Genomic DNA, 22,535 nt, shown 5'->3' on the forward strand with positions numbered 1-22,535 from the left:
AGCTTGGCAAGTTTTTTCAAGATGAGAAAAACTGATGTCTCTAAGCTCTGGGTGATATCCAAGGTTTGTTTTTGTCAAGGTAATAACATAAGCAGAATTAGAATATAGATCACCAAATTCCTGGTTTTATTCTTTTTCTATTAGTTCCTTATGCCTACTCACTACTCTGGCCCTCCAAAAAAGTACACAGTCATTTAAAAAATATTTCCATTAAAATGACTAGGATAAAATTAGGAACCTTAACAAGCTTAAGTTATTAGCGAAAGATAACGACCCAGAATTCCTGATTCTGGGGTAACACCAGATAAATGAAATTTTAATAGTCTGACTCATTTCAAAAGTCCATGTACTGCATTTTAATGGAAGTAGCCCACTACTACTTGGTTTTAAAATTATTACTCTAAGAATGGTTCTGATCGAACTGTGTACCAGTTCCCTCTGTTGGTAATTACAGTCTTTTCACATATGCTTCACCACAAAGTATTTAGTCTCTAAAGGTGGTACAAGATTTTAGCTACTGTGGTGCTACACGCCAGGATGTATATTTCTTGTTCTTTGAGATTTTTATTCCTTGGGACAAAGTTTTCCATTATATTTCACTGCATTAATCACTAATTTCACTCAGCAAGAATTCAATGAAGCTAAATCTTTCGTTTTCCTTAAGTTACAAGGCATATCATATTATTATTCACTTTTAAAGTCTCTATATACACTATAATTTTTCAGAAACTTCTTAAAGTTATTTCACATGGAATTTTACTTAAGAGAAAAAGTATTTTCTACCCTAGAAAAATATAGAACATTTTTGTAAGAATAATAATAGACTTTCCACGAAATTTGCTAAATTACATATAAAAACAGGTATACTACATATCATAATCGACAATCACGAAGGAAAATTTATCTACAACAATGCATTTAACCACATTGTCAACAAAATTTCTTTAGTTTAAATCAGAATACTTTGGCTAAAATTTTCCTTCTTTTCTGGCCTCTAATTGTTTTGTGGTAATATATGTCAATTGCTGAAATATATTACCTTAATTTCTAAAATCTGTTGGATATAAACTCTTCAAACTCTGTAGCTTGGTGAAGAATATGAGGCTAGCAGATGCCAACCCGAACTCACCTCATCAATAGGGCACAGCAGTACAAATTCAATCACCAATTACATCCATTGTGAAACCCAAGCTGTCCTTTGAGGAGATTGGACTATGATTTCTAAATGATGAACTTGTAAGTAAAGGCATTATTTTACATTACTATGTCTAGAAACACTGGGACCTAGACTTCATGAGATCAAAATAACAGTGCATACATATCTCAGTGGCCAAAAGCAATTCATTTGTGATATAGGTTTTCTGATATAATAATTATTTTTGTTCTATCAGTCCTAGGCTACATATGGAAGTCTGGAAAGCAAGTGGCAATGAAATTGCAAGTGGAGGTGAAATCCTGAAAGGTATTTTCCACAGCTTGTTGAGAATTGAATATTTTTCCTTGCAAGAAGTAGTCCCGAGCCTGGAAAAAGTGTTAGTCACTTGGTACAACATCTGATGAACAGTGACAGAGTTTCCAAGTCCAGCTTCTATAGTTTGAGCAATGTCATTTGTGTGACATGTGGTTGAGGCTTGTCTTGCAATAAGACTGGCCTGTCTCTACCGACCAATCTCAGCTCCTTAACTGCAAGCAACCTCATCATTTTTTTTTATCCACTTGGCTGCAGTAGACATTGGCTATAATTGACTGACCAGGATTCATGAAGCTGCAGTGGATGATAGACCATCCAGCACTAGACCACCAGACAGACACCATTAGCTGTTTTGAATATTGAGTTCTGGACTGTGTCTCAGCACTTCATTTTTATCCACCTGTTGTGCCAAGTGCTTTGAATTGTCACAAAGAATCCATTTTTCATCACATATTAAAATGTGGTATAGAAAACTTTGGCTTTATGTTGTGACAGCAAAGAAAGGCAAGTTTCGAGACAATGTCTCTCTGACATTCGTTTAACTCATGTGGTACCAGTCTATATAGCTTCATCTTGCCAATTTGGTCCAATATCATTGGGAAAGTACAATCAATCTTTGCTGCTAATTTACACGTAGCTTGAGACAGATTAGCTTTCACTACGCCTTTCAACTCATCCTTACCCACCTTCGTCTCAAGTTGTCCACAGAGCTTATTTTCAAGAATAAAATCATGAGAATGGAACTTCTCAAATCATCGACATATTGGACATTCATTAGTTACATTATTCCTAAACACTTCATTAAGCTGCATTGGTTCCATGAGGAAACTCATATTTGAAAATGACACAAATTTTTGACTTATCCATGGCTTCACAAAAATTCCTATCAAAACTTTTTGCAAGATAATCATAGCCAAAATATGTGTCTGAAAGAATGAGAATGCACCTTCACAAGGAAAATTAAACGAGAAATGTCAAAGTGAAATGTCAGAGATTAACAGCTGTCAAATTTAGTACTTAAGGAAATCAGACATTTCATACTTAGTAACCTTAATACTTTTTTAGTATTAGTATTTTTGCTCTACTAACCAGTTTCATTTAAGATGCCTTTATTGCAAGGTGTTTCAAATCTTTGCAAGTAAGCTTAACAGAAATGCACAATTTAAGCAATTAGCCAAAGTAATTATTTCAAGCCCAATCTGAGCAACAGAACATCTGCTTTTTTCTTTCATATGCTTCAATATACAATGATCTTCATTAGAGCAATTAAATAGGAGGCAAAATACAATACCCATGCTTCCTAAACTCCAACCACAGGCAAGACATATGGTAGGTATAGGGTAGGCCATTCACACGTAATCGTGTTGTTTCATTTAAAACTCACAATAAGGACAAACTCAGAAAGGAAACCCCTGGCAGTGTCACAAAAAAAATCTTTAGTGGGAATCATTTGGGGAACTTAAATCCTTAATTTGATAATTATAAGCTCTACAAACTTAAATCCCAAACCAGGTGTGGTGACTCACGCCTGTAATCATGGCATTCTGGGAGGTCAAAACGGGTGGATTGTTTGAGCTCAAGAATTTGAGACCAGCCTGAGGAAGAGTGAGATCCCATCTCTACTAAAAATAGAAAAATTAGCCGAGTGATGTGTTTAAGGTAACATGAAAATTAGTGATCTAATATAAATGTTTATATTAAATAGTAAAAAGTGGCTGCTCTGAACACTGTTTGGAATGAGGCAGCCATTCTGTGTATGTGTGGGGGGTGCGGGGAAAGAGGAAGAAATAAAGGACATGGGGGGAGGGTGGGGAAGGGGTCCACAACAGAAAACAAAGAGCAGTTATTTCTCACTTACTCAGGTCCCAGGAAAGCTAACTGGATACATGGACATATCTGGTGGCATCGCTATTCATAGTAGAAGCATTTAATCTATAGTTGACTAAAAGATGGGGGAGGAGGTCATCAAGATCATGAACTAGGACAATGCCATGAAGTTTTTTCTCTTAGAAACCAAGTGTAACCAGGCTGCTGGAGGCCTCTTCCCTACAGTAGGCAGTGGCAGCTAAGTACAATCTTGAATCTTTTCTTGCTAAAAGTTTTCTACTCTGCTTTGAAAAGCATCCTCAATAAATCAAAAAATAATCAAACACAACTTATTTTAAAATGTGTATACATCTACTCTATGATAAAAATAAAACAATAGTATTTGCATTAGAGAAACTGGCCTTATAGCCAAACTTGGTTAAAACATAGTTATACTATAAATCAACCAAATAACTAGGTTTATAACAAGTGAGTTTCAAGGCATGACCAAAAAAATAACGAAGTGAAAAGATTCTTTTTTATTTAGAAAAATCCTGACAGGATGAAATACAATTTTCTCAATAAAACAGAATTTTGCTTACAAAAGTAAAACATCTACAGCTATTGAGTTAAAAAGAAAAATCTCTAAGGATTTCTGGTACAATGGGTCCCACGGGTGACGGTGTGTTAGGACGATAAAAGTGCAGGAGTAATGCAGAAGCTGCATGATAAACAATTCTACAGTTTATGGAAATATACAAAAGAAACAGAGAAAAGTTTAGTCAGTCTAAATTTAATAATCAGTCACGTTACACAGTGGCCATTTACTTGAAAAAAGAAAGAAATGAACATTTATAAAATTCCTATATAAAGTGTGTTAAGAAATTACAAGTCAAAGATCTTCTCTGTAGATGACTATAGTTCGAAGAGAAAGAAGAGATGTACACTAAACATAGTCTTCTAGCCAAGGAACATGGATATAATTGAAAATGTGGACCCAACATTTCTGGAATCTAGGGTTCATATAAAATTAGTTTCAAATGGTACCTGAAGATGTATAACCATTGTCATTTATGCAGTTATAGCAGATGAGTAAGCAAATTCATGGCAGAATATAAGTTGCACAATGAATCCTTTCGCTGATGTAAATCTGACCATATCACTTACTGATGGTAACTCTTCGATGGCTCCCTATTCCTCCAAATTCCTTAGTGCATTAGTTTTCTTCTTCTTCATTTTTTTTTTTGCAGTTTCTGGCCGGGGCTGGGTTTGAACCCACCACCTCCGGCATATGGGACCAGTGCCCTACTCCTTTGAGCCACAGGCGCCGCCTAGTGCATTAGTTTTCTATGGCTGCTGTAACTAATTACTACAAATTTAGTGACTTTTTTAAAAGCCAGGTGCTGCAGGGCTGTCTTCTATTCCTGAGACTCTAAAGTACCATGTGTTTCCTTGCCTTTTCCAGCTTTTAGAGGCCAACTATATTCCTTGGCTTGGGGCCAAGAAGACAGACCATTCTCTGTCTTCAAAGCCAGCAAGAGGAGCTTGACTCCTGACATTCATCTCTTCTGCCCTCTTCTTTCACTTTTTAAGGATTTTTGTCAAGATGGGTATACCCACTGGGAGAATTCTAGATAATCTCCTATGATCATCTGATTAGCAACTTTAATTCCATTTTGTCATGTGTTAAATAAAATTTATGGGGTGGCGCCTGTGGCTCAAAGGGGTAGGGCGCCAGCCCCATATGCCGGAGGTAGAGGGTTCAAACCCAGCCATGGCCAAAAACCGCAAATAAATAAATAAATAAAATAAAGAATAAAATTTATGGAGATCATTGTCTTGAACTGAGGAGGCCCCTAATAGCCCATATCCAACCAGAATGGAGTTACCTCAATTAGGAGCCCCCCAAATAAACTAAAAGGTAAAAACAGACCAATTTTCCAAAATACAGGAGATTCACAACAACGAATCAAAAGGGGCCCAGCAAATTTGAGATAGCATGATCAGGAAGTCCCCTTTCCCTTAACCCATCTGGGGGAAGTAACCTGAAATTAACCAATCCACTTTTTGAACTATGCTATTTCATGGCTTCTCGCTCCAGTTGCTTTACAAAACCAACCATTCTGCCACTGCCATCTGAGCTCCTGTTATTTTATAGATCGGATGCTGCCTGGTTCATGAATTGCTAATAAAAGCCAACTAAATCTTTAAAACTCAATTTGTTGGAAGTTTGACACATATAATACAGCATATTCACAGGTTTCAGGGAATAGGACATAGGTATCCTTGGGGGATGGGAGGTATTATTCTGCCTTCAACACTTACCATATGACACATAAGGGCCCTCTATCACCAAGCTGCTATTCTGGCACACAGTATGCAACCTAAGAAATATTTCCTGAATGGTACTCCTGCAATTACCCATTGCACAATGAAATAGAACAAATAACTGTGCTTACAAAATCTAAATTCAAAACTACACCAACAAAATATGACTGGCTAATTAAATTCAGGGTTTCTCAAACTCTTAAACATTTTGGGTGGGTTAATTCATTTTTTAATTCAATTGAGGTGGGAGAGCCTGTCCCGAGTACTGTAGAATGGTTAACAACACCCTTGGCTCCCACCCACTAATGCCAGTAGCACTTCTCAACCCTGTAATTAAAAAAGAAAAAAAGTCTTCAGATAATACTGTAGTGGGGTAGAGGGCAAAATAACATTCAGTTGAGAACCACTATTAAGCTAAGGGTCTCTCCCCTTCTATTATTTGTATGAAAAAGTAACCCTAATTCACATAAAGACATACTCCCATTTTGAATTAAGAAATTCATCAGTTTCTTCTAGTTCAGTAAAAAAGTTGTGGGGAAGAAATTAATTCCAGTTTAAGTTCAGAGAAAATTATAAGTAAAACCTGGATAGTTTCTGTAACAAGTCTTCCTCTTTTATAGCTTTTATTTTAAAGTACTTTGTTTCAAGGGAATACTTCTAAGAAAATCAGAAAACTTATTAATAAGATCATCATGTAGACTGTACATGTGAAATAGAAAAAAGGGATAAAACCGTGCAAGGCTTGTTTTAAAGTCTATCATAGATAATTTCACCTTGTTAGGATTCATGTAAAAGTGAATTAAACTGGCTAAGAAATAAAGAAATCCAAACCATCTAATTAGTAAGTTCTTTAGTTTTAAAAATCCCCTTTCAGCAGAAGTGATACTTTATTTGTTAACATGTTACTACATACAGAAGGATTAAACTATTTTTTTTAAATGTAAGTTAACTTAATGGACATGTTCTTTCTCATATTTTGTTCATTTGACTCTGAATTATCACACATCTTAGCTTTTGATAATGTTACGTCTTTCTTCATACTATACAATTAGCCATAAACAATTACTTTCAATGTTCTGCTAGAGAGAATAAGCTGTAGTATTATTAGATAGATCTAAGAAATGTTCTAAATAAACCTGCAATTTCTAGTATTAAAATAGCTGAAACTTTTATGCCACTGACTTTCAAATAATACTGTTTTTGCTTTACTTTCCAGTAAGTATAAATCTTTTCCATTTCAGAATGATATTTTAAACAATTCTTTAATGCATTTAGTTTACCCTATATATTAATACACAAACTTTATGGACACCCTAAATAATGCTGAATTTTCAGGTAAGTATCCTCAGAATCATTAAAAGGTATTGTGGGCAAGGGACTTGAACAGAAGCTTCTTTTTTTTTTTTTTTGTAGAGACAGAGTCTCACTTTTATGGCCCTCGGTAGAGTGCCGTGGCCTCACACAGCTCACAGCAACCTCCAACTCCTGGGCTTAAGCGATTCTCTTGCCTCAGCCTCCCGAGGAGCTGGGACTACAGGCGCCCGCCACAATGCCCGGCTATTTTTTGGTTGCAGTTTGGCCGGGGCCGGGTTTGAACCCTCCACCCTCGGTATATGGGGCCGGCGCCCCACCGACTGAGCCACAGGCGCCGCCCGAACAGAAGCTTCTTTAAAGATGATAGGTGCATGGCCCACAGACACATGAAAAAAGGCTCATCATATTTAATCATCAGAGAAATGCAAATCAAAACCACTTTGAGATATCATCTAACTCCAGTAAGAGTGGTTCACATAACAAAATCCCCAAACTACAGATGTTGGTTTGGATGTGGAGAAAAGGGAACACTTCTGCACTGCTGGCAGGAATGCAAGCTAATACGTCCCTTGTGGAAAGAAGTATGGAGAATACTCATGTATCTAAAAGTAGACCTGCCATCTGATCTTGCAATTCCTCTACTAGGTGTATATCCAAAAGACCAAAAATCACTTTATAACAAAGATGTTTGCACCAGATTGTTCATTGCAGCTTGATTCATAATAGTCAAGTCATGGAAGAAGCCCAAGTGCCCATCGACCCATGAATGGATTAATAAATGGTGGTATATGTATACCATGGAATATTATGCAGCCTTAAAAAAGATGGAGACTTTACCTCTTTTACATTTGCATGGATGGAGCTGGAACATGTTCTACTTAGTAAAGTATCTCAAGAATGGAAGAAAAATTATCCGATGTACTAAGTACTATTATGAAACCAATTTACAATCACTCACACTTTCATATGAAGAATAGATCACAACTATGGCCCAGAATGAAGGAGGGAGGAGGGGGAATGGGTAGGGAGGGAGGAAGTCAGATCGGGGGAGAGTAAATGGTGGGATCACACCTATGGTGCATATTGCAAGGGTATATGTCAGATCTATTAAGTATAGAGTATAAATGTCCTAAAACAATAATTAAGTAAACGAGATGAGGTATATATGTTAACCAGTACGATGTAAGCATTCCTAATTCCATATGAAATCAGCACACTGTACCCCATAATGCATTAATGTATACATGATCTATGTGTTTATGATTTAAAAAAATTTTTTTAAAGGTATTAAAATGCATTGATAGGCTATAGTAATTCAAACAGGCAGATCAACTGACTACAATCTTGAGTTTCTTCTTTTTTAAAAATTTCAAAATATTAGGGGGAGGCAAATGTTTTAGATTACATGGACTGCTTCTGAAATGCTTGAGTTCTGGCTATCAGTGCACCCATCACCCCAACAGTGTTCACAGTACCCATTATGTAGGATTTTTTTTCTTCTCTCTCTCTCCTCCCTCCTCTTCTCAGTTGATTTCCACTGAGTTTTACTTTGCCCCCTGAGCACATGTATGGTCATTGTTTAGTTCCAATTTAATAGTGAGTACAGGCAGTTCCTGAGTTATGAACACCTGACTTATGTACAACTTGCACTTACAAATGGAGGCTATTAAATTCCCAAGTGACAAACATCTGAGTTATATACAACTCACACTTACTAATGGAGGCTATTCCAGGTAATAAGTAAATGTACTTATTCCAACTTATATACAAATACATCTTAAGAACAAACTTACTCGTTCATAACCTATCTCGTTCATAACCTGGGGACTGCCTATACATGTGGTGTTTGTTTCTCCACTCTTGAGATACTTCACTTAGGAGAATGATTTCCAGCTCCATCCAGATTGCTGTAAAAAGTATTAATTCATCTTCTTTATGGCTAAATAATACTATACTCTATGAATCACATTTTATTAGTCCACTCATGATAGGCAATTGGGTTGATTCCACATCTTTGCAACTGTGAACTGTGCTGCAAAAATTTAAGTGAAGGTATCTTTTTCCCAAAAAGTCTTCTTTTCCTTTGGTTAGATACCAAAGAGTGGACTGCTGAATCAAATGGTAGGTCTACTTTTAGTTCTTTGAGGAATCTCCATAGTGCTTTCCATAAGGGTTGTACTAATCTGTAGTCCCACCAACAGCGTGTAAGTGCTCCTTCCTGTCCGCATCCATGCCAGCATCGACTGCTTTTGGACTTTTTAATAACATTTCTCTGAGGGTTAGTGACATTGAACATATCATATGATTATTGGTCATCTGTTTTTCTTCTTTTAAGAAGCCGCTGATCATGTTTTTTGCCCACTTTTTAACACGGTTGTTTGGGAGAGTTGCTGATTTGCTTGAGTTTCTTACAAATTCTGCATATCACCTCTTTATCAGATATTTAGCTTAGGAATATTTTTTCCCATTCTTTAGGCTGCTTCTTTGCTCTGTTGATTGTTTCCATAGCTATGCAGAAACTTTCCTTTTTTTTTTTTTTTGTGGTTTTTGGCCATGGCTGGGTTTGAACCTGCCACCTCTGGCATATGGGACTGGCGCCCTACTCCTTGAGCCACAGGCGCCACCCCTGCAGAAACTTTTCAATCAAATCCCACTTATTAATTTCTGTTGTTGCCATGATTGCCATTAGCCTCTTGGTGATAAATTCTTTGCCTAGGTCAATATATAGAAGTTTTCCCTATATTTTCCAATAAAATTCTTATAGTTTCTATGCCTTGAAGTCTTTTATCCATCTTGAATTAATTTTTGTGAGTGGTGAGAGATAGGTTTCCTGTTTTATTCTTCTGCACGTCGCTAGTCAGTTTTCCCAGCACCATTTATTAAATAGGGCTTCTTTCCCCAGCGTATGTCGTCGTCTGCTTTGTCCAAGATCAGTTGATTGTAGGTAGATCATTTTATATCTGGGTTCTCTGTTCTAGGGGTGTCCAACCTGCAGCCTGCAGGCCACATGCAAATTATGTGAGCACTGTCTTGCTTATTTGTGGTGTTGTATATAATGAAAATTATACACAGACTTTTTTTTTGCTCATCAACTTTTGTTACTGTTTGTGTATTTAATATGTGGTCCAAGAAAACTCTTTTTTCTTCTTCTTTTTTTTTTATTAAATCATAGCTGTGTAAATAATGCAATCATGAGGTACAATGTGCTGGTTTTATATACAGTTTGAAATATTTTCATTGAACTGGTTAACATAGCCTTCATGGCATTTTCTTCATTATTGTGTTCAGACTTCAAGAAAACTCTTATTCTTCCAGAATGTGCCAGAAAAGAAAAAGGTCAGATACCCTTGTAAGTCTGTTCTGTTCCATTGGTCTATGTCTCTAGCTTTGTAATAATATCATGCTATTTTGGTTACCAGAGCCTTGCAGTATAGTTTGAAGTCTGGTAATGTGATGCCTCTGATTTGTTCTTTATTCTTAAAACTGCTTTGGCTGTTCAGGCTCTTTTCTTATTCCAAACAAAGCACAGAATTATTTTTTTCTAGAACTGTAAAGTATGACATTGGCAATTTAAGAGGGACTGCATCAAATCCATAAATCACTTTAGGCAGCATACGACATTTTAACAATGTTGATTCTACCTAGCCATAAACATGATGTTTTTCCATTTGTATCCTCTGCAATTTCTTTCCTCCAAGCTTTAAGTTTCATAGTTCTCCTTGTAGCGATCTTTTCTTCCCTTGGTTAAATATATTCCTAGGTATTTTATTTTCTTTGTAGCTATTGTGAACGGTATTGAGTCTTTGATTTAATCTCAATTTGACTGTTACTGGTATACACAAATGCTACTGATTAATGTAATTGATTTTGTATGCTGAGACTTTGCTGAATTTATCATTTCCAATAAAGATATGCTATTTAGTTTTGCAACAAGAGGCTACCTATGGAAAAAGAGAAAAAAAAAGAAAAACAGCTGGCAGTCTATCTCATTCCTTTATCAAAAATTTCCAGATGGCTTAAAAATTAAATGAAACAAATAAAATAATAAAAATATGAAAAACTGTATGTTCTCAAATCAAGGTATGTCTTTTCAAGTATACAGATACCACAAAAGAAAAACAAGGTAACAGGGATGCCTGATTACAGGCTGATTTCTTTAATCTATGAACAGCTTGTTCCAGTTATTGCCTGCTGCAATAACAACCACTCCAAACTAAGTAGCATAAAATAACAACCACTCATTAATGCTCATGGATTCTGTGAATTAGGACTTTGTAAGGGTGGAATGAGATGGGCTGTTTTTGCTCCATGATCTCTGGGGCTCTGTTTGGGAAGACTTGAAGGTTTGAATTAACTTAAGCCCTCTGGGGGTTTAGAATCATCTAAAGTTACTGTGTCTAGCAGTTAATGCCAGCTGTTATTTAGAACCTTAGTTGGGGAAAACAGGACCTTGTCTCCTTGTAGATGCTCAGCTTACAGCATTGTGATGGCATTCTAAGAACAAGTGTTCTTAGGGAACTAGGTGGAAACTTAACCTTCTGGTCTAGACTTGGAAGTCATAAAGCCTGACCAATTAAAAGGGAGGGACTCAACCTGTCAATGGAGAGGAGTGTCAAAGTCACATTTTAAGAAGAGTTACTACAGCCATTCCTGGAAAAGAAAAATCTGCCACAGAACTCAAAGCAAAAGAATCAGCAAAATTTCCAAAATAAAAACTGGGAGAGGGGAGGATATGAACAAGCCATTCAACAAAGGCATATGCACATATAAACATCTAAACAGTGCTTAGCCTTGCTTGTAATTAAGAGAAAGTACAAGGTACTATACAATAAGAACACTGCTTTCTACTTACTCTTTTGATCACAATGTGTAGTAATGTGTAGTAACTCATGAATCATTGCTAAGCACATAAACTGACAATTTGGTAAAATCTACCACTATTTCAAAAATGCATATTCTTTAGGCAAGCATATTTAAGAGTTTTCCCTACAACTTAGAGAACTGCACAAAGACAGGTACATAATGATGGTTTCTGAAGTACTGCTAACACTAAAAATGGAGCAGAGGCTCTCAGACATTTTGGCCTCAGGGCCCTTTAAAATTTTTTCATTTATACGTTATTGGTGACTTCAACAAACATTTATCTGAATTAAATTTCTCAATATTTACTGCTTTAGAAATTAGAAAAATTTTAAATATTTATCAATTCGTCTAAAAATAACAATAAACACATTATATGTCAACATAATGTACTTTTATAAAAATAACTCTTTCTACATAAATATATAGCCTTAATGAGAAAAGTGGCATTTCAATTTCTGCAAAAAAATGTTTGGCTTAATAAAAAACAGCTAGATTCACATTATCTATTTCTGTATTCAATCTGTTGCATTATGTGTTTTAGTTGAAGTAGGGAAAGAACAGACAGTCTTTCTCAGGGGCCCAGTTAGAAAACAGAAGAGAAGTTAAAAGCTTTTACAAATCATTGTGGATACTCTTTGAAACTACACTAAAATCCACTAGTAGTAGTTTCCTAAAAAAGTTTTTTGTTTAAAAAAAGACAACATGAAACGGGAAACCGTTTCTATTCTGTTACATTGAAATCCACTGGGTTATCTTGCCCTTTGAATAAACCTTTTACACTTCAATGATTTTTTAACATGAATTCCTTGGTCATTTGGTAAATACTGGTTCACTGAGTTATGCAGTTCTTCCAAATGTTGAAACATTTCATTATCAACAATTTTAACATCACTGTTGAGTGTGCATGAAACGTACTAGGGAGCTATCGAATTCATGGGTATACAAGATACAACTTTTTAACTAGGCTCAGTGGGCTCATACCTGTAATTCTGGTACTTTGGGAGGCTGAGGTAGGAGGACAGCTTGAAGCCAGGAGTTCAAAACCAGCCTGAGCAAGAACAAGACCTAATCTCTACCAAAAAAATACAAAACATTAGTCCAGCATTGTGGAATTTGAGGTTGCTGTGAGCTAAGCTGAGGCCACAGCCCTCTAGACTGGGGCAATAGAGTGACACTCTGTCTCAAAAAGAAAAAATGATGCAAATGTAAAGTTGTGTTCATGGAAATACGTACATGTATATACTACATTTAAGAAAAAAATCAAACAGTATAACAGAATGTATAATTTGTAATTTGTGAAGTACATTTTAAAATATTTGGAAGAATATGTCATATAATGTTAGTAAAGGCTCCTAGGACTAAAAAGGCATTTCATATCATATAATCATTTGTTATGTGTTACTTTTCCAATTAAAAAAAAATCTCTTCAAAATGGTAACTTCTACATACAAATTCTTTGAAAAGGTTTGCTAATTTTTTTTTTTTAATACTGGGTCTTGCTCTGGTGCCCTGACTAAAGTGTAGTGGCATCATGTAGCTCACTGCAATTTCAAAGTCCTGGGCTCGAGCAATCCTCCTGCTTCAACCTCCCGCATAACTGGAACTATAGGCATGCACTACCACGCCTCAGCTAATCTTTCTATTTTTAGAAGAAGGGGTCTGGCTATTGCTCAGGCTAGTCTTAAACTACTGGCCTGAAGCAACCCTCCTGCCTTAGCCTCCCAAACTGCTAGGATTAGAGTTGTGAGCCAAAAACGTTCTTTAATTTTTCCTCTTGTGAAAGACAGGCCCTTTATAAAAACATAATTAGCATCACTAATAAAATATACAAAAAAAAAAGCAGAAATGAAAGTAAGAAAAGTTGCCATGAAGTTATTATAATGTTCACTGGTGTCTTACACTTATTGAAAAGAAGTATTCCCAAATAAAGCCGTATTCTCCATCTACAAACTTTAAGATTTTATTTACATTAAGCCAATACTATATTGTTGAAGTTTCCAAGTGAATAACAGCAAAGTTACTAAACTCTTTGTGATTAAGGGGAAATAGTGAGGTTGCCTGCTTTGCAATATTCAAGAACAATACTGATGTCAGGAGCAATCAATCTGAAGTCTCAGATGAAAAACAACTTCAGAAATCATCACTTTAGATCCAAAGGCATTTTCCATAGAATTTTCTTCGCCGTTGTCTTTGAATACTATTGTGTAGCCTACTGTGAAGAATCTTAACCTCTGTGACCTCAATCTATTTTTTGATTAACATTTTAGCTCTATCACAGGAAGCACTTTTGTCTCAGGAGGATGCCTGATCATCAATTTGTGTCTTTATTGCATCTCAATCGGATTACTGCAATTCATTATTTCCTATCCTCTTGGATTTTACTGTCACTTGCAACTCTGCAGTACTTAAGAGCCAAATCACCCATTGCCACAATGTATTTTTAAGACTTGGGATAAGTTTAACATTGATTTTGAGGGTCTTACCTGTAAGGAAAGCTATGTTCAGTCTATAATTTTTAAATTTTACTACTTTTTGTATAGTCTTAGGTAAAGTTATATGTCCTAAAATTGCTCTTTGTGTCAGTGTCATCTGAAAATGAAATTAAGGATGTATTAATGGTAGTATAACAGATGATCAAACTTAAAGAAGGTATGTGAGCAAAGCATAGATAAAAACAAGTAAATCTTTCTATTTAGAAACTGGCCTACTAATAAGCTAATGGTATTAAATACTTTGTAAACAACATCTATGTGTACATTATTGACAAAAATACAGCAGAAGACAGGTTTTCTGGGTAGAAATATACCCCAACAGAGGAAATACTGATTATAAAGATCAAGGGCTTTCACATGACGAACATTCAAAAAAATATATGGAATCAATACAAAAGAAAAGAAATGGGTTCATTTTGAAGCTGTCCCTATATTGCCACTGGGTAGAGGTCAAGAGAAGCAGCTATCCAAGAAGTAGGATTATTTGGTACCTAAGAGTAATTAGGGAATAGTTTTTTTTTTGTTTTGTTTTGTTTTTTTGTAGAGACAGAGTCTTATTTTATCGCCCTTGGTAGAGTGCCGTGGTGTCACACAGCTCAGAGCAACCTCCAACTCCCGGGCTTAGGCCATTCTCTGGCCTCAGCCCTCAGCCTCCCGAGTAGCCGGGACTACAAGTGCCTGCCACAACACCCGGCTATTTTTTTTTTTTGCAGTTTTTGGCTGGGGCTGGGTTTGAATCCACCACCTCCAGCATATGGGGCCGGCGCCTTTGAGCCACAGGAGCTGCCCCCGGCTATTTTTTTGTTGCAGTTTGGCCGGGGCCGGGTTTGAACCCACCACCCTCAGTACATGGGGCCAGCGGCCTACCCACTGAGCCACAGGTGCCACCCTAGAGAACAGCTTTTAAGAGAGTATTGGGAGTGTGAGAATTGCACAATTTTTAATAACTTTGGCCTTTGAGAATCATATATGATGAAAATGTGACATGTAAGAGACAACCATTATATATATGAGTGATAATAAATAAGTGACAACAAAAAGTATGCATGTGAATAAAACATAATGGCAAAACTGTTCTCTTGCAGGATGGGAATCAACTTATATTCACCACTTCAACTATTGATTAATATTAAAGTTTAAGAATTAAGGTCTAAAGATTCCTAGGAGACAAGAATAAAGATATATATGACCTATTTATCACGGTTTTATTAGTTATCAACAAAAACATTCATAATGAACAATTTGGATCTACCCAATTTTCTCATTAACAAACCAGTTTCTGAATACAGCTTGCTTTTTCCTTTTATCTATCTATACAAACTTTATAAAGATCACTATGTACCAAAGGATGAAGGAAAAAAATGAAATCATTTCAGCAATTTTGAAGGGGAAAAAAAGGTATCAGCTGGCAAGCCATAAAGTAACAAGTATGAGCACCTCTATGCTGAAGATCAGAAAGCACTCAAGCCTATGCTTTTATAGTTTTATTCAAGCAGTACCATAAAAAAATATTCAGTAATATTATAAGTACCTCACCTATGGCTGTCACTGTGGTTTGGTGGACTAGGAGCAGTCTGTGGATGCCACCAATTGGTGCTGCCTCCTCCAGGACCACTGTTACTCCCTTATGGAGTCAGCTCCCATAAATAGGACTGCTAATCACAGCATCACCAACAGCCACATCCACTATGGTCATGGAAGCAAATGCCAGAAGCAGATGTGCAGGTGTGACTAGAAGCTGGCCTCATGTTCGCTGTAGCATCGACACACACAACAGCTAGAATCTCATTTTCAGGAGCAAGCCATGCAGGAAGGCCATACCAACTACTGGACATTCTGGCACCAAGGACAATGGCCAATATGGCAGTCTAATGGAATGCCCATCCCCTCACCCAGAATAAACCCAGGCCCATGAGACATCAGTGGGGCCAGTTCTTATCCAGAATGCCCCATTAGAGATGCCATTATTGTCTGCTCAGCACCTCAGTTCTATCTCCACACTGGTCGGTGAGCTCCTTGAGGGCAAGGACTGTGCCTCTCATTTGTTCGCTTACACATGCAACAAACATTTGTTGAGTACCTGCTATGTGCCATACATGCTGTTGGGCACTGGGAAGCCTGCTGTGTCAATCAGGCTTGGATTGGAGCACCTGTACTAAGAGATACCTATACATGAAATAAGGAATTTACTATAGGGAGATTGTCTTCCCTAAAATGAAAGGTATAGAGAGAGGCTGGACAAAAAAGGAGATCAAAAGTCTGGAGAGCTTAATAACTTTCCTGAATGAAAATTTCAACCTTGTTTAAGATAAAATATAGAGAATCCTTAGAAACCTATGGAAAATTATTTGGTACATTTGATATAATATCAATCATCTGCTTTTCTGAAGTACAATCACTGCTGCTATCCTGTACCAACACAGCTAACTGAAACAGAGTCATGACATTTCAGGGACTACTGTCAGACAACAATGACACTAAGCACATCAAGTTTTTATTTATATGATCGGGAACTAAGTACCTATCCTTCTTCTTCCACGTAAGCAATTTCATTTTATAATGAGAAAAACCTTTGCTGATGTTTTAAAATTAAGAATTCATAATCATCTACCAGCAAATGTTTCCCTTTTCCTTTTGAAATAACAACTAAGATACCTCTAGTTCTCAAAAATTTCTAATGTTAAAGATGTAACAAGAATGATAATGTAATTACTGACAAAGATACATAATGTATTTGTAACTCTGAAGAGACATAGCTAACCAATTTTGTGTGTTTAAATTTATTAGAAAGTTAGTACTATAATCATAATGAAATATATTCAAGGTTAAGATACATAATCCTAGCTTCAATTAAAAACTGCTATGGTATCCTCAGCATATCCATAAGACTAAGGCATTGGAAATCTTAGTAGAGATGACAATATAAATCTATAGACATAACTAAACAATGAATAACTTCAAATAAAATCAACCACTTAAAAATGATTTTTCTATAATTACATACAATTAGACTGATAACTAGAAAATAACCAGCTCTCAACTAAAATTCAGGATTACAAAAGTGAACCATAGAACTTAAGTGCGATTCCTAAAACTATGCTCTTACACTGATCTTTGAGATAATAGTTCACTTACCTTGAAGATAAAGTTAGAATTAAACCATTATATGATGTTGAGGATTATATACAGAATGAAAAACAGATTTTGGTTGATTAATTTGCTAAGGGTAAATCTACCAGACTAAGCGACTAAAGTAGGCATGAAAGTTGATGACCTATTTTCAAATTCAGAATCTTGTGAAGAAAAATATTTTATTTTCTATAATACCAATGATAAAGTCAATACTTAAAAAGTAAGTGTGCAGGGAATGGGAGAGATAAACTATTAGATTATACCTAGAGTCTGGCATCACTATAGGTAAGAAAATATACTTTGCATGTATTTTGGATACCATATTAACAGTTTAATTTCAAGAGAAAAATACTTCAGTAAGTACACAGCCACTTGTCACTTAAAAACAACAATACATTTTGAGAAACAAGTTCTCAGGCAGTTTTCTCGCTGTGTGAACACAGTAGGAGTGTTCACTTACAAACCTAGGTGGTAGCAGCTACTGCATACCCAGCCTGTGTGGTACGGACTGCTGCTCCTAGGCTACGTAACTGTACAGCATGTTTCTGAACTGAACACATGTAACACAAGGGTAAGCACTGGTGTTTCTGAACATAGAACAGATACAGTAAAAATATAGTATTATGATCTATAGTCACATATAGGGGCTGCTGTTGAAGGAGCCACTGTTAGGCAGTGCATGACTGCACAGTAGGTCATTGCATACCATCATTTCATGTGATGTCCTTTCATTGCAGTGCTGATGATGGCAGGGGAGAATCGACTGCAGGCCAGGACCACTGCCTGCGTGAAAACTGCATGCGCTCCCATGTCTGCATGGGATTTTTCCAAGTACTGCAGTTTCCTCTCACACCAAAAAGTTGTGCAAGTTAGGTAAACTGGCATGTCTAACTTGTCCCCATCTGAATGAATGAGGGCATGTGTAAGTGAGCCCTGGGAGGGAATGGTGTCCTGTCCAGAGCAGGTTCCTACCTTATACCTTAAACTGCTGGGATGGGCTCCTGCTACTAAAAAAGTAGGTTGGAAAATGAATGAATGAATGAAAGAATACAAATTACTGTGAAGTAAAAATATGTGAAGCGTATGATAATCACACGAATGCACAGCAATAAACAGTGCTGTGCAAAAGCACTCAGCAAACCCATCAGACTTGTTCTTCCTTGTTTTTGAACTTCGTGGAGGTAGCAGGTGCTCCATACAAATTTTTGTTTTGCAAACATTTATTCTTTGATTTAACCCACCACCGTGAGTTCCACTTTCACTGACTCAACAAAAAGTGAGTTAATAATTATCTTACCTGTTTTTAATTAATCTTTTAAAAATGTATGTTTATAATCACGTACACATTCATATGAATGGCAAAACATAACTAGTCCAGAAAGTAGAAGGGAAGAGGAGAGAGAGGGGAGAGGAGGGGATATATGGGAGGAGGAAGGGTATTTTGGGGGGGCCTCACCTAATGTGTATGATGCAATGGTACATTTCAAAGCTATTAAGAAATGAGTGTAATTGTGATGGGTGTGTTAGTTCAATGTAAGCATTTCACATTGTATATCAAAGCAGTACACTGAAGCCCATAAATGCATCAATGTACAAAGTTATGATTTAATAAAAAAAAATATATGTATAACTCACATTTATTCCAATGTTCACTATTAGTATTGCTTTATGTCTTCATTTATAAGTGTCGCAATGCTTTTGTGACAAGAATACGCTATAGAAACTTAATTCTTGTTTATCTCAATTACCTGTGGTAAAATTGGCTTGTTATATATTGGTTCACTTAAAGTTAGTTTCCAAGAAGCTATCCATGACATTGAGTAGGGACTTAACTGTATTCACAAACACTATCTATTGGGAAGGAAAAGAAATTGTATTAAGAGGTTAAAAAAAATCCAAATCAAATAACTTCTCAGTTCACAGACCCTAGAAATCCACTAATCCAATTTTCATCTTTTCAAAGATGAGTCAAAACAGTTCTAGAAAGACAAGATGACTTGCTCAAGGTCACAAATAAAAGCACAAGCAGGACTAGAACTCAGGTCCTCAGAATGCTCAGATGTTTTCCTTTTCTCTGTACTATCTGCCAGGGAGATGACATCTAGCACAAAAGCAAAGTAAGATGAATTAAACTCTAACACACTTTAAAAGGAGTGAATATAATGATCAGATTAAAATAATGATAGCTAGATAGCCAGTATTGTACTATAACCATTTTATATGTTGATTTATTATTCTAACTACTTATTGTACTATAACCGTTTTATATATTAATTTATTTACTCTAACTACGAGGTATTCTAACTATTCATTTTGCCAATGAGGAAAGAGGTACAATGAAGTTAGTAAACAATGAGGCCAGAAGACTAGAAGAGATTGCAAAAGCAGAGAGAAAAAAAAAGTGTATTATGTACTTATTTCATGTTCATGGTCAAAATATGTATTTAAAATTTCAATATTATAAGTAATTTTTAAAAATAAAATATTTTAGATATTTCCTATTTTTTAAATTTTTCTTATCAGATTCCCATACAAAGCATTAGTAGTTTTCAAAAAGAGAGAGAAAATTAATGATTTTCAAAACAGGTTATCAATTAATTTAAGGACAATTTTATAAAAGCCTATGATACCGATCAGAAAAAGTTCATTGTGAAGATCTGTGAAATAATAGGAAATTCAAGCAACTATAGTACATCTCCTCAAAATAGAAGAATAACTATTTCAATTTAAATAAGGTTTGCAGGTCATATGTTTTCTATAAGTAAAGGAGTAAATCTTCTTTGCTAGCCAAGCAACAATTACTTCAGATCAAAAGTTAACTTCATCTTCTTGTACTAGGAATACAATTTATCTATTTTAGGGTACACTCCAAATTTCAAAACTCAGATACCCTACTAAGTATCTTGCAACAGGAATAGGTGGCTAAATATATAGATAGATGGATGAGTGCACTGACAGGTATTTTCAAACCTGTAGAAAATGATCATAATATATGGTTCTTCTTAACTTTTAGCAGGTACTTTTACAACTTACCATCTTTTTCCTCTTATCTTGTTCTGTGGGTGGTTCTTCATCTTCTGTTACTTTTGGTTCCTCAAGATGAGACATCAACATACAGCTACAATAATTTTTAGAAAACATGCTTTAAATGAAAATGTCTATAACATACTTAAAATTAAAAATAAGTCCTCAAAATCACTAAGAACATAAAATGCTTCCATGCAACAAAATGTGAGGAAAACAGTAGATGAATTAGATATGCAATTAAGAAAACATTTTTTAAGTATGGAAAATATTTCACCTTAAAAAGCACCACACTAAAAAATTTTAGAGGCTTTTACTTAGGCACTTAGGATAGTAAGTGGTAATAAATTCATTTACAAGTAATTTTTTTTTTTGGCCGGGGCTGGGTTTGAACCCGCCACCTCTGGCATATGGGACCAGCGCCCTACTCCTTGAGCCACAGGCGCCGCCCCATTTATAAGTAATTTTTAAACCAAACATCACTCCATAAAGCAAGGCATGTAATAAGCCCTTTATATTTTTCTAAAACAAAATGATACATTTAAAATTAACACTTCTGTTCTCCTAATCATTATATGCCTACAGATTATTAGACATGCAAAAATTTATTTATTTATTTATTTAGACAGACCCTTGACTTTGTCACCCTTGGTAGAGTGCCATGGCATCATAGCAACCTCCAACTCCTGGGCGCAAGGGATCCTCTGGCTTCAGCCTCCCAGATAGCTGGGACTACTGGTGTCTGCCATGATGCCTGGCTATTTTTAGGGATGAGGTCCCACTCTTGCTCAGGCTGGTCTTAAACTCCCGAGCTCAAGAAATCCACCTGCCTTGGCCTCCCAGAGTGCTAGGATTACAGGCGTGACCCAGTGCGCCCAGCCACCTGCAATAATTTAAATAACATCACTAAAATATATTCATTTTGTAACAATCTACTTTGTGCTCCAAAGACAGTACTGTTATGAAGAACTTGTCCCCTGATTGTACGTGTACCTTTGAGACAGTTATAAATCATTTTATTCTCATTATCTGCACCATTGCTCTTCACCATTAGCAGAGATAATAGAAACATAGTTTCCTGTTCTGTTAACACAGGTTCCAGGGAGACCAGAAATGAACCTTATCTAGTGATGGAACAAACCCACTGTTTCCTAATTTAGAATAGAAGAATTCAGTTATTTATCAGTGTCATAGGTTCTTAACCAATAGACTGTGCCAAAGAAAGCTTACTTTCTCTTATGTTTTGTATCAAATACAGGTGAAGGGCAATGCCTGACTCAAACAAATGCTGATATCAGAAAACTTGATTGGACTCACTCCAGCAGCAGATATGGGCATCTTTCATTCTCATTCCCCATCATTAAAAAATTAATGGTCAGAGCAACTGCTTCTGCTCCAGTCAGTGCCCTCTGGTGTGGTCAGAGTTAGAACCTTAGGCTAGAAATCACAAGTCCTGAAACATAGCAGGAACTCAGCCCCTAACTCACTGCATGGCCTTGACCTCTCAGAACTGCAACACTCTTCTCCACCATGATATAATATAGTGTGGCACAGCCACTAGACAGTGGACTTTGGGAGAAAGCAAGAAAATTACCTCACTCTATCAACCTAAAAGCTATTTCATAAAGTGAAATGCCTTGAAAAGGTCTATATCCCAATTGGTATTTTAGAACTGAGTAATAAGATGAGCTTCCTTTGTACCAGCCATTTTATACCTGTTGCAACTTGGATTCTAACTGTAACACATACGGGTCTCCATGGAACCATGCTTTATTTTGCATCAAATTCTTTCACTGCATTCCAAAATCCATTAACTTACTTATATAGTAAAACTCTCTATTCTGCCTTCCCTGAGTTAAAAGATTGACCACACTAATGATGGAGCACATTCTGGATGCATGCATATCATATATATAAAATACACTACACACATGCACGCACGTGATTTTGTTTCTTTTTGTGACCAAAAACTAGCCAAAGAACAGAAGATTTTGCTTTTCAGTTCGGCAATTTGCATTCATTTGGGTCTTTGGAAAGTAAAAAGTAAAAACTTCTTAAAAATTGGATTGAAAAGACTAAAGCTGAAACTCTCTCCTGCTGGAAAA

General features: G+C 36.1%; 1 protein-coding gene across 3 annotated transcripts in view; it reads right to left on the reverse strand.

Annotated features, from left to right (window-relative positions):
- IPO11 (importin 11) overlaps positions 1–22,535 on the reverse strand; it is a 232,940-nt gene that overhangs the window by 10,511 nt on the left and 199,894 nt on the right. For all 3 annotated transcript variants that reach the window (XM_053589979.1, XM_053590000.1, XM_053589989.1), the window contains exon 29: positions 20,440–20,524. In XM_053589979.1, coding sequence (XP_053445954.1) covers positions 20,440–20,524 — 85 coding nt within the window. The remainder of the gene's footprint in view (positions 1–20,439; positions 20,525–22,535) is intronic.

Source organism: Nycticebus coucang, chromosome 1 (genome assembly GCF_027406575.1).
Source record: "Nycticebus coucang isolate mNycCou1 chromosome 1, mNycCou1.pri, whole genome shotgun sequence".
Taxonomy (NCBI): Eukaryota; Metazoa; Chordata; class Mammalia; order Primates; family Lorisidae; genus Nycticebus; species Nycticebus coucang.